General features: G+C 34.4%; 1 protein-coding gene across 18 annotated transcripts in view; it reads left to right on the forward strand.

Moving 5' to 3' along the window:
- Positions 1-20,423, forward strand: part of nrxn1a (neurexin 1a) — a 317,361-nt gene that overhangs the window by 127,542 nt on the left and 169,396 nt on the right. For all 18 annotated transcript variants that reach the window (XM_056468880.1, XM_056468881.1, XM_056468889.1 and 15 more), the window contains one exon: positions 16,935-17,318. In XM_056468880.1, the coding sequence (XP_056324855.1) occupies positions 16,935-17,318 (384 nt within the window). The remainder of the gene's footprint in view (positions 1-16,934; positions 17,319-20,423) is intronic.

Genomic DNA, 20,423 nt, shown 5'->3' on the forward strand with positions numbered 1-20,423 from the left:
CTTTACAGCTGCAACAGAATTACATGTATTTTGGGAGAAGTTGAAGAATTAAAATGTTGTAAATCCAGCAGCTCTCTTATCTGGTGCCCATCACTCTAAAAAGGTGTTTAGTTGACTTAAAATAGTGAGTAAACCCATTACCTTAACATTATTAAGTAAATGAACTATGCATAATTATAAACAGTTAAGTGAACTTTACAGCTGCAACAGAATTACATGTATTTTGGGAGAAGTTGAAGAATTAAAATGTTGTAAATCCAGCAGCTCTCTTATCTGGTGCCCATCACTCTAAAAAGGTGTTTAGTTGACTTAAAATAGTGAGTAAACCCATTACCTTAACATTATTAAGTAAATGAACTATGCATAATTATAAACAGTTAAGTGAACTTTACAGTTGCAACAGAATTACATGTATTTTGGGAGAAGTTGAAGAATTAAAATGTTGTAAATCCAGCAGCTCTCTTATCTGGTGCCCATCACTCTAAAAAGGTGTTTAGTTGACTTAAAATAGTGAGTAAACCCATTAACTTAACATTATTAAGTAAATGAACTATGCATAATTATAAACAGTTAAGTGAACTTTACAGTTGCAACAGAATTACATGTATTTTGGGAGAAGTTGAAGAATTAAAATGTTGCAAATCCAGCAGCTCTTTTATCTGGTGCCCATCGTTTATCATCTATGAAATAATGTGATCACTATTAAGCTGTTTCTAGATGTTAATCGTGTTTGATAATCAGAATATTCAAAATTTTACAATATAATTAGGAGGTTTGTAAATGTTTGCAAAAAAGACAGAAAAAAGCTATAAATTCAGTTGACTTTACCTTAAACTAGTCAGTAAAGCCATTACCTTAACATTATTAAGTAAATGAACTAGGCGTAATTATAAACAATTAAGTTAAGTGAACTTAACAGTTCTACCATAAGTTGCAACATTACTTGCATTTTTAAAGTAAAATCAACTTGTCACTTTTAAGGCACTTGATTTACTCACTTTTTTAAGTAATGGCTTTTTACAGTGTACATAAATCATTGGATGGCGGTCTGTCGTGATAAACTTTGATCAGTCACCATGGAATCTTTAAAGTGACACGTTCTGAATAAAAACAGACACCGGGTGGTCACACAGTGGCAGTATTTAAAACTTACATATGAAAGGGTTAAAATACAGCATTCCGTTTAGAATGGTTCAGATGGGTGTGATACATTGTGCAGTCTGCACCAACATTCATTCTCCCAAATGGAAAACATATTTACTCTGTCTGATTTTTTCCCCCAGTATAAAGTGCCACTCTCTACTGTATTTAGAAAATTGTAATTTTGTTACAGGCTTAATTTTAAACAGCCTAGTAGCTTATATGGTGACTTTTCCCCATCTGGGATTGTCATAGAAAGGTGAAGGTACATGAAAACAGCACCTTTAGGGTTCCTCCCCATATTTTTACATCTAATCAATGTGGAGGAGTTCAAATGAACATATTGTCAGCTACCATTTTATATTTTCTTATACTGTATATGTTTAGGTAAACCCTCTATGAATGCATAAGATCCTTGCACAAAGTGTAAAAGTGAATGACAAATCCAGAATGGCATCTAATTTGATCCACTTCGCCTTGCAGCAGAAAGCACTTGATGACAACCAAAATACTGAATACAAAGAGACAGAATATTAAGACAAATTGTGGCAGATTATTGTGGAACAGCTATGTATCGCTCTGGAAAATCCCACAGCTCCTTGATACAATGCTGGAACTCTTCTTCTTCTTCTCTTTACAACCTCAGGGTTGGATTGACTCAATATTTCCTCTTTCTTTTTTTTTTTGATATGAAATAAAATTTATTTATTCATTTGCCTTTGGCTTGGTCTCTATTTCAGAGGTCGCCACAGCGGAATGAACCGCTAACTATTCTGGCATATGTTTTACACTGTGGATGCCCTTCCAGCTGCAACCGAGTACTGGGAAACATCCATACACACTTATTCTCACATACACTACGGCCAATTTAGTTTATTCACTTCTCATATAGCGCATGTCTTTGGACTGTGGGGAAAACCGGAGCACCTGGAGGAAAAGCCACGTGAATACGGGGCGAACATGCAAACTCCACACAGAACTGGCCCAGCCGGGACTCAAACCAGCGACCTTCTTGTGTGAGGTGACAATGCTAACCACTGAGCCATCGTGCCGCCCATAATATAAAATAATTTATAATAATAATTTCTTACATTTATATAGCACTTTTCTTGACATTCAAAGGGCTTTACACATTTTTGGGGGGAATCTCCTCATCCACCATCAGTTTTAGTAAAAAAAAATTATCCTTGCAGCTTAAAGATTTCATTTCATTTTTTTTTTTTTTTGCAAATTATGAAAGGTATGGTCAAGAATTACAATTATACCATCATTTACTTCTTGTTCAAAATCTGAATATCTTTTTTTCTAAAGATACGGAAGTATTCTGGGAAGATAACAGCCATTGACTTCCATTGTGTTTGAATCTCTACAAATACACCCGGCGCAATAAGGCGCAAGACGTGTACGGCACAATTTGTTGCTATTTTCAGAACCGCGCAACACTAATTTTCCCGTTTTGCGTCAAATTGTTCAAATAGCAAATCTATTTGCGCCACTTTGAGGACTCATTGCTTGTCTATACAGGAGGTGTGTTAAGGCACATTGTTGGCTCACTGCTATTTTGAGGAACTGAAATAGACCGTGCCATTGACCAAATAAAATCGGGTCTAAAGTCCAGGCAGAGCACAGTTATGCACCTATGCAGTCCAAAACACTTAAACATTGCTTATTACACACAGGATGTACAGCAAAACACAAATATCTTCGCATATGGCAAAAAAAAATAAAGGATTAAAATGTTACAAAAGGTGACGTGGTGGCGCAGTGGGTAGCACTTTCGCCTCACGGCAAGAAGGTCGCTGGTTCAAGCCTCGGATGGGTCAGTTGGCATTTCTGTGTGGAGTTTGCATGTTCTCCCCGTGTTCGCGTGGGTTTCCTCCGGGTGCTCTAGTTTGCCCCACAAATCCAAAGACATGTGGTACAGGTGAATTGGGTGGTATATGAATGTTTTCCAGTGATGTGTTGCAGCTGGAAGGGTATCCGCTGCGTAAAACATATTGTCACCTTATCATATGACATTTTTGTCAAAATTGAGTTATTGACATATACTTATTAAATGATAACTTATTTACATTATGGAATGTGTTTTTATAAGTTGTTTACATTTTAAGACTTTTTGTTAAAAAAAAACAAATGTACTCACATACTGTTTTGCTATATGGAACGCAAAAACGTTGAAGCTCAATATCTCAAAATCATTCAGAACGCAGATAGAACCTTATAATTCCAAGGTGACGATATGCTGGATAAGTTGGTGGTTCATTCCACTGTGGCGACCCCAGATTAATAAAGGGACTAAGCCGAAAAGAAAATGAATGAATAAATGTTACAAAAATTATAATTTTCTACATAAATATAAAAACCCTTACCTCCATGTCTTCGCATGTCAGGGGGCTTTTTTTAGTTTATTCATGACAGTCTGCATTTGTATAATGTTTTTATTATTATCAGTATTATTTATTATATGCATATTCCTTTTTGTTTTAATAAAAACAAGTTTAGGTTTGTCCACCTGTCGGGTTTTGGAGATGTATGCATCAGCATATGGGGCATAAGAATAAGACCTGTGTTTGGATATACAGTAGCTCAGTTTTTTTGACCACACTCCATTATTATTTTTCATTTATTCGTTTGTTGAAAATTAGAACTGAATTCAAAAATAGTTTTGAAACAAATCTTTGCGCTTAACAAACTAAATTAAATATGTAGCCTATGGATGTCTTCAGTTGAGTGAGTTTCCACCATTTCCTTATCCATGAAAGTAAAGGAGTAAAGTAAAGAGTAAGAGTAAAGTAAAGAGAAAGTAAAGACACCGAATGGAGGAGGTTCATTGTTATTCTCTTTATCCAGTTGATCTGTTTAACTTTTAGTTTTTCAACTTACAAAGTCCTCCATGTAAATAGCAGATGCATCATGACATGATTCAACTGACTCTTAAAAGGAATGTGAGATGAGACTCTGATTGGTCTAATGCACAGTATGCTCACAACACACCCATAACTCATTAAGAGAATAAGCACAACCCTGTTAGACCATGCGTCATGGCACAAACTGTATTTTTTCCATCCCTTAATTGCAAAAGTGGATTCGGACACGCTCTTAATGCTTTTGCACCATGCGCTTTAGACTTTTCGCCTAGATCATTACAAAATTTATGACAGAATGTGCAAAATGTCTAAAATGTGAATTAATAACTAACTTTAACCTTAATTTTAGAATACCAGCGGGACACTTCTGATACTAGTGATCATTTGATTGGTCAGAAGATCCAATGAGAAATTCTCGAGAGAGAAACTGCAATATTTGAATGCTTATAACTTCTAAATGGAAAATGTGTCTGTGTGTTTTGGAGCACACAAGCTTAAAGCCTAACAACCTTAAGACTAACATACATATACAATTTTGATGCTTTGATTTCATAGAGACTTTAACTCCACAGCTGTTTCTTTGTTCTTGTGATACATTTTTTGATGCATTGAATGCACAGTTAGATGTTGGCTGGTGTTCAAGGTCTACGAAAAATATTGACATAGCGAAGACAGCAGTGTTCTCTCACGCTCACATGAACACAGTCGTAAACGTGCCTTCCGGAGCGCACTGTCAGGCAGGCATTTGAATATGAACAGGACCCGCAGTCCTTCCTGTCTTCCTCCTCCTTTCTTACTCTGTCTTCTCTGGCGGAGTTGCCATGGAAACCCGATTTGGTTTCCCAAAGGAGAGAGCGGGTTAGTGCACAGCTCTGCCAAGCAAAGATTCTCCTGCTATATTCCCCTTTCCCTCAAACGTCAATGCTGTTTGCCTGAAGCCCAAAGAACGGCCTTTTGGTTTTCTGTGAGAAAAGTAGGAAAAGGTTCTATTGATTCGCGGTTATTGCAATTCTCTCATCTTCTCTTTCCGGATATAGAAACACCCGTCACCTGCATTAGTTCTGACACATACTGTGAGATTAAATGGTGAAAGTTATAAGGAGAAAATTAAATGGCTTTTGGAGCAATTATGAAATTAGATTTCTAAAGCGCAAGTGGTATTTGTGTTTCATGCCAATACAATATTCATTTGGGATTGGATGCGGTTTCGGTAAAAGAGCAGGCTTTTTTTACACGGTTTTAAATTGTATTTTTCCATCAGAAAAATGGGGCTCGGTTTGATCTTATTCTCAAAGCCTTATCGTCACACAGTCTACTTGCTGTCACTATGAGTTCATGCTCATTTTGAAGGCTCCTTTTCTCTCTCAGCAGTTCTAATAGAATCTGAAACACCATTGACAGATCAGAATTTGTGAATTTTGCCATTCTGACTTATTAGTTGGAAATCATTACAATGTTTTCTCTAAAATGTGAGTTTTGTTTTTGACTTCTGAGTTTATATTTAACACTTTTGACTTTTTATCTGGGAATTCTGAGTGTACGTCTTTTTCATGTTTTTTTTTTACACTTTTTCTGTCAGATTTTTGAATTCTTAAATCACAGTTCAGACTTTTTAATCCGAAAATAATGACATTTAACAATTTTCACTTTCTTGAGATTGTGAGTTTATATCTAATAGTTAATATCTAATTCAATATTTAAGTATATTTTCTCAGAATATAAAGTTTATATCTTAAAATTCAGATAAAACATTTTATAAAAACCTAACAGCTCATAATTCAGATTCATCATTCACTCATTCATTCATTCATTTTCTTTTCGGCTTAGTCCCTTTATTAATCTGTGGTCTCCACAGCGGAATGAGCTGCCAACTTATCCAGCATATGTTTTACGCAGCGGATGCCCTTCCAGCTGCAACCCATCTCTAGGAAACATCCATACACACTCATTCACAATCTTACACTATGGACAATTTAGCCTACCCAATTCGCCTGTACCACATGTCTTTGAACTGTGGGGGAAACCGGAGCACCCGGAGGAAACTTATGTGAACGCAGGGAGAACATGCAAACTCCACACAGAAACGCCAACTGACCCAGCTGAGGCTCGAACCAGCAACCTTCTTGCTGTGAGGCGACAGCACTACCTACTACGCCACCGCGGCGCCCAATTCAGATTCTCACAATACAAATTTAATTTCCTAGTTTTTCAAGTTATAAACTTAATTATTATTAAACTTAAATAAATAAACTTGTAATTGTAAATATGTATATTTTACATTCATTGGGCCCTATCATACACCCAGCACAATAAGGCGTAAGAAGTGTATGTAATTTCTAAAGTATCATTGGATTTTTAGTTTCATGCTAATGCAATATTTAATTGGGATTCAATACAGTTTCAATAAAACAGAATGCTTTTTTCATGGTTCATTTTTTTGGCTTTTTTTTTCATCAAATCACATTTTTTATCCACGTTGCTCGGCTTGATCTCATTCTCCAGGCTTTATCGTCACACAATCCACTGGCTGTCATAGTGAGTTCAGGCTCGTTTTGAAAGAGAAAATAAACCTTTTCTCTTAGCAGCATTTCATGGCAATCTGAAACACCATTGACAGATGGGACCTTGCATTTGAGGCCCGCAGAATGAGCTGTGTCACTCTCCGCCTGCATGAATTGGCTGCCTACGCAAGCCGTTTGATCATATATGGGCAGCCGTCCTGGTGCAGGGTGCGCATTAGTGTGGGCACGCTGGTGTTTTTGCGTGTGTGTATGCAAACACGAACGTTTATGCGGCTGCATATGCATCTATTGATGAGAACATACATATGTAGTTGTATATAAGTGTGTCAGGGGTGTTTTTGAGCCTCCATGAAGAAAAACCAGATGAGAGAATATTTAACAAGCGAGAGATATTCTGCAATATGAGACTGTGCACTGTATAAACCACTTATTTTTCTAAAGTGACACTGTCCAACGGTCAGCCCGGCCACAAATTGGCCTGACTGAATGAGCGAAATGGACAGGCTGAGTATAAAAGTATACACCCACTCAGATATGACCACTTTTGGTCACTTCTAAATTGAAATGAACTGGAAGTGATCTATGAGTGAGGTTTTAGTGTGCACTCGGCTCAGTTAAATGAAAGCTCTATTTCCGTGCCTGCGACCGATATGAGACCTGCGGTGTGTAGAAAATTTGCTGACTAATGATCCAGCAGATGGAGGTGACTATTAATGATCAGTAACGAGCTACGTAGATTATGAATTTAATGCAGTATTATTGGAGTTATTATATTTGAAGCAGGATAATAAATAAAAACTTTTTAAAAGCAGAATATCCAGTAAAACATAGTATTCAAAAAAGATTGTATAAGCATTTGAGATTATTTTATTTTTAAATTATTATATTATATTATATTATATTATATTATATTATATTATATTATATTATATTTTAATTATATTATATTATATTATATTATATTATATTATATTAATGTATATTATATTAATGTATATTATATTAATGTATATTATATTAATGTATATTATATTATATTATATTATATTATATTATATTATATTATATTATATTATATTATATTATATTATATTATTTTATATTATATTATATTATATTATATTATATTATATTATATTATATTATATTATATTATATTATATTATATTATATGGACAGTGCTTCGCATAAATGAGTACACTCCTCACAGATCTTCCTTTTAAATTAATATTTTCTATATAATGCTTTACAAGAATATATTTGTGCATATACATTAGATTAGTCAGGAACAAAGCCAAAAATGAAACTAATCTAACAATAAAACTTAAGATCTCAAGCCAAAAAATCTGTACACCCAAATTAACATGTGGGGTATAATAAATAACATTTTATTAAACAGGAAAATTAAAAAAAAAAAAAACTATATAAATTTTAGGTAAAATTTGGTAGTTTGATCATTTTTGCATTTTTTTCTATTCCTAAGGATGTTAGGTGACCAAACTCTTATTTTAATTTATATATCTGTTTAACAAAACTGTTTTGTTTAAATGTACCAAAATATATGATATAGGTTAATTGAGAAATCGAAAAAAATATTCATTTTTATTTTAGCATCAATAAAATACACATAAAATGCTCATTTATCCTGAGCAATGTATCTGCTGCAAGGACATATAGTTTGTTTTCTCTCTTTGTATTTAATTAGAATGAGATGTAGGTCGGGTTAATATAATAAGTACAGAAAAATGCCAGTTTTAGATCTTAAATTCGTTTATTTAATCGGAAATACAGTAAATAAAAATATTTAAGTAATGTTTTCTTATTTTGTGAAAGCCAAGATATTTTTGTATACATTACAAATGTTGTTACAGTTACTTTGGGTCAAATGAATGCACCTTTACTGAAGTTTAAATTATTTAGCAACATTCTGAATATTGCTACCATCACTTTTGATCTATTCAATGCATATTTATTGAAACTGAAACAATTGTTTAACCTTAAAAAGTTTACTATAGGGGTGACACAGTGGCTCAGTGGTTAGAACTGTGGCCTCACAGCAAGAAGGTCACTGGTTTGAGTCCCGGCTGGCCCAGTTGGCATTTCTGTGTGGAGTCTGCATGTTCTCCATGTGTTCACATGAGAATTGCGAGAGTTTATGAGAATTGTGAGAATTATGAGAATTGTGTCCTTAATCATGTGGAAAGGATTCAAAATGATCCAGCTCATTTTTTGTATCCACATTATGAACTGCTCCCCTTTGGTAGGAGATATAGTGTCCCTAAGTGCACGTAGGTTGAACCGATACAAGAGATCCTTTGTGCCGATTCCTGTGGGTTTATTTACAAAAGTTTATCTTAATTATTTTTATAATTATTGTAACTACTGTATTTTGTATTGTTTTTATGGCATGTTTGCAGCAGTATGGTAATGCCCATAACAAGTTTCCTGTCAGGGACAATAGAGTTTACTACTACTTCTACTACTACTTCACGTGGGTTTCCTCCAGGTGCTCCAGTTTCCCTCACAGTTCAAAGACATGCGCTATATTTAAATTGAATAAACTAAATCAGGGGTGCCCAAACATTTGCTTATGAAGGGCCAAACCCCAAACTTAATTGAGGGTGAAGAGACTAAGGTAAATATACAGTAAAAAATAGAAAAAAATAGAAAAAATACTTTAATCGGATTAATAATTATACTATTAAAAAACATTTTATGATGAATTTCTTACAATAAAACATAAACAAACACACGTACAACACAATGGTGTTCAATGCTGAATACACGAGTCAAGCTGCACCGCCCTGTGCATTGTCCTCTATCTTCATGTGACAGTATTTATATAATTTAAATATCTGATTCTTGCACAACATTCAGTTGAAACATTTCATTTCAGTTGGCTTTTTTTTTTGTTTTTTTTAGCTCAACAATTAAACAAACAAACAAAAGGTTACGTTAAATTCTAAATGACGACCTCTGTTAAAGGCATTTGCCCCAACCTTGGTGGGCCTAATCAAAGGTTACCATGGGGCAATTTTGGCCCGCGGGCCCTACTTTGGCCATCTCTGAACTAAATTGTCCGTACTGTATGAATGTGTGTGTGTGTGTGTGTGTGTGTGTGAATGAGTATGCATGGGTATTTCCCAGTACTGGGATGTGGTTGGAAGGGCATCCGCTACTTAAAACATATGCAGGAATAGTTGACGGTTCATTCCGCTGTGGTGACATCAGAAATAGAGACTAAGCCGAAGGAAAATTTATGAATGACGTTTACCATAGTCATTTCTTTTTTCAGCAATTTAATATGCCTTTTTGGAAAATGAAATAATTTTGTCACCTTCTTTATAGTCACCTTGGGGAAATTTAATGCACTTTTACTGATGATAGCATTAAGTTTTTGAACACTAGATAGTTTTGAAATTATGTTGTTCATTTTATAAAGTAGTTGCTTTGAAGCCATTTTAGTGTCTTTCTAAGCAAGTTACTTGGCTTCAAGATTAACATATTACTTTAATATAATACATACAAAATATTATACAACTAATTTTTGATGATACATGTAGGTGATTGTGATAGATATAAAAGTATGTACACATTTCACCATGTGAACATGGAATGACAAATGGAACATGAATTTACATTGGACTGAAAAAGCAAATGGGACTTTGCCTCCCTTTTTCAGTAATCCACTCTGCTCCACTACTGTGCATGTGTGTGTGTGTGTGTGTGTGTGTGTGTGTGTACATAAAGTAAAGCGGGCCCAGCATTAGCCCATGCTATGTAATCAGTGAGCAGAGTGAATGGAAGTCGAGATGATGGAGAATGCTCATTACTGATGACCCGGGGGAGATGTTTGGCTGCTGTTTAGGGGTACAGTCGCCAAGTGCACAACACAGGACAAGATAATGTGTGTGTGTGTGTGAGAGAGTTTGAGAGGAGGAGAAATAGAGCCGCTATGCCTCATCAAATCCACACAGACTTATTACAGGCTTAGAGGAAAATGAAATTTTTATTTACTTACACTGTTAGCATGTTACAAGTGGCATCTCTGTGGCGATGCATCATGCCGAACTGAACGAAAAGCACTATTTCTCTGTATTCCTTCAAACACTTGGCAGGGAGCGAGTTACATGGAGCGTAATTATAATTTACTGTGCCACCACGTCTAGCCGTTTAATGTTTCTCCCATTTCTTTGGGTGTGCCTGTGAATAATGAGTCGGATACAGGAGGCCGTAATCAGTCTATGGAATCACATTTAATCTGGAAGTGAATTTTTCTCCCTCTCTCGAGGTATGTGACGCAGATCTGAGCTCGGGCCCAGAGCTCTACATCACAGACTGGAAAGCACAGCAGAACGATACTGCAGTCATTCATTCAATTCCCACAATAGCCATTAATGATGAAAAATAAATCACAGATCTGAGAACAAAATACATCCTTTACTGGGGCTTGGCACACGTAGAAATGCGCACACTCACTAAAACCCCTTGCTGTTTTTACTTGTGATCTATCCACGGATGGTTTATAATCAAAATCTGTACATTTTAAGCCAATGTTTGTTTCGTTTCGAGACGCTTTCCAAAGTCCAAATAAGCATTTGCATACTATGAAAACCTGATCCAAAGATGTATAACGTGCTTTCTTTAGCAGAACACAAAAGCTACTTTGAACAATATCTCCAAATAATGAAATACTTGGGGAAGGATGCTTGCTTCTGCTATACACATTCATTTTTTTACTTGAATTTTTGATTGTTTTTCATGGAATTCAGAGTTGATATCCTTAGATCTGACGTCGTTTGCATTTTTGATGTCGTTTGAGTTTACAATTCAGAATTTTCTCTCTGAATTCTTAATTTACATCATATAATTATGACTTTTCCCCTTGATTTATGAGTTCACAATAGATATAAATTGTTCAAATTTCTGACTTATTTCTTGGAGTTCACATCTCTCAATTCTAACTTGTTATTGAAATTTTTCTTTATTTACTTAGTTTACTGTACACAGTACAAAGCTTTTTTTGGAATTATGAGTTTATATCTTAGATTTCTGACTTATTTCTTGGAATTTTAGAGTTTATATCTCACAACTCTTGACATTAGATTTGAAATCTCTCAACTCTGACATTATATCTTGAAATGTGAAGTTTACATCTTACAAATCAGACATGTTTCTGAGTTGACATTCTTCAATCTGCCATTTCGTTTGGAATTCTAATTTTCTATTTCAGAATCCTGTAATAATTTTTGTAATTTTAGTGTGCTTAAAATTATAACTATATTTTTTTCTCAAAATTCAGAGATTACATTTTTCAAGTCTGACATTATATCTTGAAATGTGAAGTTCTTCAAAATCTGACATTTGACATCGATATATTTACCATTTTGTTTGGAATTTGATGTTTTTATCTCAGAATTCTGTCCTATTTCTTGGAATTTTTGTGTGTAAATCTCAGAATTCTTGACATTTGTTCTCAGAATTCAGAGTTTAATCTTACAATTCTGACATTATATCTTGAAATGGGAAGTTTACTTCTTAACAATCTAACAATTGACCTCTATATAACTGCCATTTTATATCTCAGAATTCTGTCTTAATTCTTGGAATTTTAGAGTTTATATCTCACAACTCTTCACATTCAGAGTTTAAAATCTCTCAATTCTGACATCATATCTTGAAATGTGAAGTTTACATCTTAAAATGTACAGCTGACATTTTTTGAGTTGACATCCTTCGATCTGCCATTTTGGTTGGAATTCAAAGTTTATATTAGAATTGTGTCTTATTTCTTGGAATTTTAGTGTGTATATCTCAAAGGTCTTGACATTATAACTATTTTTCTCAGAGAGTTTTAATCTCTCAATTTTGACATTATATCTTGAAACGTGGAGTTCATAACTTGTAGTTCTGTTAGTTTTTCTCCAATCCTGACCTTACATATCTCAATTTTTTTCTTAAAATTCTTAGTTCCAAAACAATGAGCATCAAATCAAACATCAATACCATTTTCAAAGTACATTTTTACAGAAGAAAATGTATGTATATACTGCAGGTAAAATGTGATAAGTGGGTGAGCCCATAGTGAACAAATTTAGATATTTTGGAGAAGTGTCTCTTTAACGTGCCCCATGCCTTACAGCACCACCTCCAGCTCACCCTTCGGGTTATAGTCACACTAATTTGCCTTTATAAAAGAAGCTGCCTGTTTGTCACTAAAGAAACAAGGTTTTGGCACTGAAAAGACGGCATCTTTAATTCTAAGCCGCCTTTTATTGAGTTTGGACTGTGTGTTGGACACTAATAAACAGGATTCAGCAGTGGCCAGCGCTTTGCGTTAATCCCATGCCTGTTCTCTCCTATCTTGCCAGTAATGGCTTTTCTTTTGTAACTGCCTTCAAGGCGTGAATAATGGCAGTGCACAGTGGTGGAAAATGAGAAGGAAAATTCGAAATTGTCGGCTGCGTATAAATGCCTGTTTGTTGGAGTCGCCAGGAAAACAATGAGAGTGATTATGGAACTCATGAAAGTGTTTTAACATTATTAGAGCGAATGAAAGACTCACCTCACCTGAGAGCACAATGTGTGTGTGTGTTTTGTTTTTTGCTCTTTGCTCTTTAAGCACTGTTGTAAAAACCATATTTAGATGTAAACCATAAAAGGAGGCCTGCTATGAGAGGGTACGCAAATAATTTTGGAGAACTGATTCAGTCACAACCAATAAATTCGGTATGAATAGAGTAGAGTTTATTCTGTTATGTGGCCTTTTGATGGCGATGGCTATCTAGTGAATCTGCTGCATATTGTCTACTGTTGCTATGGAGACTGCTTTTGAATTTCTCTTTGTATAAGGTTTGCACTGTCATATCAAGACCAAAGCCCAAAACAGATGATGAAATGAACCATGGACATATGAATTTGAAAACTTTTTTAATGTGAGACCAATTTCAAACTAAATGTGAGTAGTCTAATTATTGTTGTTATTATTATTATTATTATTATTATTATTATTATTATTATTATTATTATTATTATTATTATTATTATTATTATTATTATTATTATTGGGAGACCAGCTAAAACCTGTTATGTCCAGCTTAAACCAGGCTGGTCAAGCTGGTTTTAGCTGGTTTCAGCTGGTCATTTTCCCAGCCTGACTAGCTAAAACCAGTCTGGAAATGGCTGGAACCAGCCTGAAAATAGGCAAAACCCCTCTAAAACCAGGCTGGTCGACCAGCTAAAACCAGCCAAGCAGCTTAGGCTTATTTTAGCAGGTTATTATTATTATTATTATTATTATTATTATTATTATTATTATTATTATTATTATTATTATTATTATTATTATTATTATTATTATCCATAAATGCTCTTATAGTACTCAACAAATAATTTTATAAGCATTTGATTATTGAGATTTGAGCATTTGAGGTAAAAAAGGATGTCATGTTATATTATATTATATTATATTATATTATATTATATTATATTATATTATATTATATTATATTATATTATATTATATTATATTATATTATATTATATTATATTATATTATATTATATGTGATTATATAGAAACTTACTTAAATAAAAAAATCTATTCAAGTACAATACAAGAAATCTTCCTTTTCAAGATGTTATTCTAAGCATTTCTCAATGTGCCAAGGGCCCAAATTTTGTCTTCCTATTTTTTTTAGCACAAATCTTGTTCATAACTCATATTTTTTGCTATTGACGTCTACATCAAGTTGATTTGATCATCCGCAGAGCGATGTTATACCCAACACATACCTACAAATGCAAAACTGACAAATCAATGCTATGGGCGCTGATCTGACAAATGGTGACAAAGTGCTGCTCACAAATCATCTTTCAGACTTCCAAGCTGAACCACGAATATACAGAAGTGGTTACGAATATACAATTTCAGATTTACTTAGAGGAGGCAGATTTTTCTGTTTGCACCATGTGCTTTGAAAGTAAAGGAGATTTTATTTGCAGGGGAAAGAATGAAGGATCATTCCAATACCTTAAAAGAGCCTCATTTGCATAGTTCATAATTTGCTTATATAACGTCTCATTAAAAGTGAATCAAACTATTCGAAGTTGCTGAAATGGCATCTAAACATCAAGTTGAAGGAATAGTTTAGCCAAAAAAAAATTTATTTTACTCAGGTGCTTCCAGACTTTTAGGAATTTCTCTTTTTTGCTATTATGCTCCTTTTTACAACATGTAAAATAAGATTCCCTAGAGTCAGTTTGTAAAGTTTCAGAAAATACCACATAAATAGTTTTAACTCTTTGGAACTGCCCCTTTTAGGCTTTGCTCCAGATTGTGCTGTTTTAGTGGCTGTCGCTTTAAATGCAAATTAGATTGTGCTGCCATCCCTCTTTTCGAAAGAAGGTGGAGCTATAAAGGCCTATGTGTCACCACAGGGGCAGATTCAAAACTCTAATGACAGACGGCTGCTTCTCACTAAGGGCTGTCTATGCTAATGATCTAATGTCACTAATGGGTGGGGCTTTCCCTCTCTGATGACATGTACAAAGGTAGAATGAGAATCAAACTGCAGACTGTTTTTTATGAAGTGTGATTATAAAAATATAATTAATTAATTTTCACAGTTAGTAGCTGACTATGTTCACATTCTTTTGCCAAACAACTGTGTTTAAACCTCATATAAAAGTGATTTTTGCATAAAAAGTCCCCTTTTACACAATTAAAGATATTTTGAGGAATGGAGAATTGTGGAAGTCAGTGACCAATGGTTTTCTTCAAAAACATTCTGCAGAATATCTACTTTTGTGTTCAACTAAAAAACAAACTTAAAAATGTTTATGAAAAGTGGAGGATGAGTAAGTAAATGATGACAGAGTTGTTCGTTTTTTGTAATGAAAAGCATAGTGTGCAGGTGAATAGGGTAGATTAAAACTGATATTTATCACCATACTTCCCCAGCTGATTGAATACATCAAGGACTGCGAACAGTCATATCACACATTTTTTTATAATGTTATAATTAAAGATGCAAATTAGGCCTCTTTCATTAAATACATGCTAATTTGCACACATTTCTTGCACTAAAATCTGAATCCTGAGTCAAGTCAAGTTTACATATGAAGAGTTCAGATGCAGGAACCTTTAAAGGCTGATTTATACTTATGCATTTATACGATGCATAGCATAAGCTCTGTGATTGGTTGGCTTGGTAGCTGTATGAACGAGTATGAACGGTGCTGAGAGCCGCGTGCCTAATGAAGCAAGTGTTTACAAGTATCTAGTCCTGTGAAGGAGCTCCAGATGTTTTGTGTTTACCTTATGATTAAAGTTGTTGCAAGTCCACCAGTTCCCGTCTCTGAACGGGTGAGTTTACACCATAAAAGATAATGATCAATTAATCATGACAGCAGATGTTTTTAGTTCATTGTAACTTATCAAACTAAGTCAATCATGTTCTAACTTAATTTTGTAAATTACACAAGCTGTTTTGAGTCAGTTTAACATAATATAAGTTTAATAGACTCATACGGTTAATTTGTTTCAGCTTAAAAATTTAAGGCAACCAGGATTTTTTTACAGTGTACTTGTACATTAAGGTAGCATTCAGAAAAAAACAAAACACATGTGAAGAAACTCAATACAAAGAAGCATAACATAAACTAACATAACTAACATTAATAAAGATGAATACATACGATACGCTGTGGGTCACGGTGATCGCTTGATGCAGAAGTATAAACCAGCATTAAATCTCATCTGATTTTTTACTTTTAAAATTAGCATTTTTTCCAAGGTCCATATGTTTATGTTCAGTTATTTCACTTTAGAGGCAACGAAAATAAACTTATATTTGCCATAAATCTGAAATTCCTAAACCTGCAAATATGAGCCTGAAAAAATGCTCATTTTAAAAGAAAATACTTTTGCAAAAGCTTTTGCATCTGAACTCTTCAAATCTTGTTTCATATTTTTGACATTATTTGAGTCAATGGTTACAGAGAGGGTTTTGGGAATTTTCAGTTTTTGGTTGAATGAAATGTTGAATAAAATCAGATTATGTATAAACCGCCGTGTAAAAACCTTCAAAATATACAAATGATCAAAACTGTGAAGTCTGGTGTATGAAAGAGCAGCTGAAGAGGAGATTGAAGGCTCAGTGCTGGAGAAAAAAATCATTTTGAAAAATAGGCCTTTAAAAATATGTATCGTAATTGAAATCTGCAGACACAAATTGATAAAGTGCACCAAAAGGAACTCTTAAAAGGGCACTTCGGTTGTTTACGTTACATCAGACCAAAAAAAAAATCCAAAAACCCCAAAATCTCAAAACAGACAGGTTCATTTCGCCTGCAGTGTCTAGCCTTAACCAAATAAATATTGCGCCTTGTGTTTTGTGTGACAGGCACCATTTCCATCAACTCAATCCGCACTCCCTACAACGCTCCTGGTGAGAGTGAGATCTTGGACCTGGACGATAAACTGTACCTGGGCGGCCTGCCAGAGGACCGGGCCGGTCTGATCTTCCCCACAGAGGTGTGGACCGCTCTCCTAAATTACGGCTATGTGGGCTGTGTGCGGGATCTGTTCATGGACGGCCAGAGCAAGGACATCCGGCGGATAGCAGAGGCTCAGAGAGCGGTCGGAGTGAAGCCGTCATGCTCTAAAGAACCTCCCAAACAGTGTCTGAGCAACCCCTGTCTGAATAGCGGCACCTGCAGAGAGGGCTGGAACCGCTATGTGTGTGACTGCTCTGGGACGGGATATCTGGGACGCTCCTGTGAGAGAGGTGAGGATCTGGGTTTTGGCATGTAGAGTTTGGTGTTGTGTCACTTTATCATCTTTTCATGATAAATCGGACTGTCAGTAGATTTGATGTCAGCTGTTTTTGATTTGTCACTTAGGGTAGTTGATGAAATCTCATTGGTCTAATATACAGCCTTGCATAATAGTGGCACACAAAAATATCGGAACATATTTGAGCAGCTGACACGCTTAAAATGGATACATTTAATTGTTTTAGGCTAAATTGTTTTAAAATTTCTATTAATGCAAGTAGTTAGTAATTAATATTTAGTAAGTAATTCATAATTAATTAATAAATTTTTAATAAGTAATTAATATTTGTTGCCAATTGACAAAAATGTGTTTTGAAGCATAAAAACCATATAAATTTGGATTTTGCCCAAATAATAATCACCTTCATTCATTTTTACTATGATTTACAGAAGACAAACGCTGAAACAAAATAAATAAATGTAATATTAACTATAAGCCAAAACTATTTATCAGTTGTATTTAGAATTAGAATCATTTGATGAAATATGAACCTATTTTTAAGATCACTTTTAAAGCCGAAAATGCTAATTAATTGTCATGTTAATTATTTATACTTTGCTATTACCACTAGTCAGCAAATAAAATAAAGTATGAGCGCTCATTAGTTCATAGAATTTGAATTTTAAGTACAGACTGATTCAAATCCTGACTTTAATTTTAAATAAACACATTCAACAGAATGTGATTAATGGTTAATGGAAAAAGAATTTGGTTAATGGTTCACATTTAAATTTAATCACCTGACCCAATGAAAAATAAATCATTTGCCTTAAACAATATTCTCTATCCCCATGAGAACAATTTTAGGTAACACTTTATTTTGATGGTCCATTTGAGTATTAGTAGACTGTCTGCTTAATATCTGTTGATACTGCTCCTTCAACAGACATTTAACTGATCATAAGAAACTTTGCAAGTGCATGACACTTACACTAACCCTAACCTTATCCTTATAGTCTACTTATAATCTAATGAGAATTAGTTGGCATGTAGATGCAATGTAACTTAAATTCAACAAATGGACCATCAAAATAAAGTGAGACCCAATTTTGTATAACCTGGTACAAAGCATATTTGTCTTGTTAAAGAAAGTCAATTCATTTAAAGTCAATCTTTGTTTTAAATTTGATTTAATCAAATGCTTTTGATCAAAATAAAAATTCCCTTAATATGTTTATTCATTCAAATTAAAAAAAAAAAAAAATAGGGTAATGGTTTCATATCTAAATTTGATCACCTGAGCCAATGATAAATAAATAATTTCCCTTAAACAATATCTTTTTTAAGTTTAGGAAAGTACAAAGCATATTCTGTTTAATACGCATGCACAAGCCTGTAGGAATAACCTAAAATTTTACATTGGTCAAAATAATGATTTTTTAGCTGAGCTCCTAATCAAAAACATTTATATTTATCTACTTTTTGAACTTAAAATATATTAGTAGATAAATAAAACCAATAATATTAAACTGAAAGAAAAGATACATTTTTAATTGAATTGAATGTTTTTTTTCAGTGAACATTATTTTATCCATATTTTGACATAGAGGATTTAAAAACTTGATTTGAAAGATTGAATTAGATTCTTGCATTTCGAATAGAACGATCATCTTAATCATTTGCACAATTTATTATTTTTGAATAACAACCTTACTTAAATGCAGTGATTGTTTAATATTTGATATTTTATTCTAAGATATTTACATCTTTTTAAGATTACAGATATGGCCACCGAGAACGTGTGTTTCTTTATGCGAAATGCTGCAATTTATCATGTGCATTGCTGCAGCAGCAAGGCCACCTTTTCATAAAAAAAAAATTGTGCTTCACGCAATATCCGCTAGATGGCGTGAGGAACAACCGCTTTTCCATTGTCGGGCCAGTGCGAGCAACCTTCCCCAAATCAAATAACTTGCCCAGGGATGCGTTTCCGAAAACCATCATTAGCCAACTAAGGGCCCAAGTTCTAGGCTATAAAATTAACAGTTGATCACTTAGGCCTATAAAAATATTATTAAAAAACTGTACTGAAAGAAAAAAGCACAAGAAAGAATGTCGCTTTGAAACAGCAACTTTTTTTATCAACGTGCTTTAATTTTAGACAGTTATTTAAGATTTTTTTAGTTGCAAAAAAAATTTTGTTAGCCTACTATAGAAATTTTATGCCGGCTCAGGATCTGAGCGGTATTGGTTTACCGCCGAGTGTGAGAGGAATGTTAACGGAGCGATCGCTTTTGGCGGTTAGTGACTGAGTGGAGCGCATGACCATGGAGCGGAATGCTTAGCAGGGCGTCACACCACCCAGCTCCGCTCACATGCTCTGGCTGCTACAGTTCAGTATGTTCACTATGTTTCATAACTGCCCCCTGCTGGTCATGTCTTTCTTGTGTTAGACCATTTTGTGCTGTGCCGCGCAGTACTGCAGCACTGAGTGTGGTCACGTCCATTTACTCGCACATTCTCAGTAGCCATATCTGTAAGTATACATTTTTAAATAGAACATATCACATGTGTTTCTTATTTTTTTTGCTTATTGCTGTTCACACTGAGAAACCAAGTAATAGGACGAGGTGATGAAGCACCAGAGCTTCTGTGAACGTCCTGTACACTCTTTTCTTTCTGCCATGACGTGTAAAGACGTGGCGCTCATTCAGAGATATTTAGTCTATTATGTTGCGTAGGAAAAGGTGACATTCAGCGCTTTGTTGCCTCAGCCTCAGCACAGAAAAAAGTCTCTCTCTTTGTCAGCTCATCCTTGACAGAAAGTGACGTTACTGTTACTGTGGTAATTGTGTTTCTCCTCAGTCCATGTCATCTTCAGAGAGAACCACTCAAGCACGGATTATGTTTTTGCCTTTTGTCTCCCTCTCTCCCAGAATTTACATTGTTGTTTTTCCAGTTGAACAAAAAGGGCCAGCACTCAAAAAATAAACAAAATAAAAATAAAAAAGTCATCAGTGGTGTAACTTAATATAAGGATGATGACACATTTCAATATTTGACTTAATTTAGGCAAATGAAACCCAAGAGCCAAATTTATTTTGAACCAACAATA

This window comes from Danio aesculapii, chromosome 12, assembly GCF_903798145.1.
Source record: "Danio aesculapii chromosome 12, fDanAes4.1, whole genome shotgun sequence".
Classification (NCBI taxonomy): Eukaryota; Metazoa; Chordata; class Actinopteri; order Cypriniformes; family Danionidae; genus Danio; species Danio aesculapii.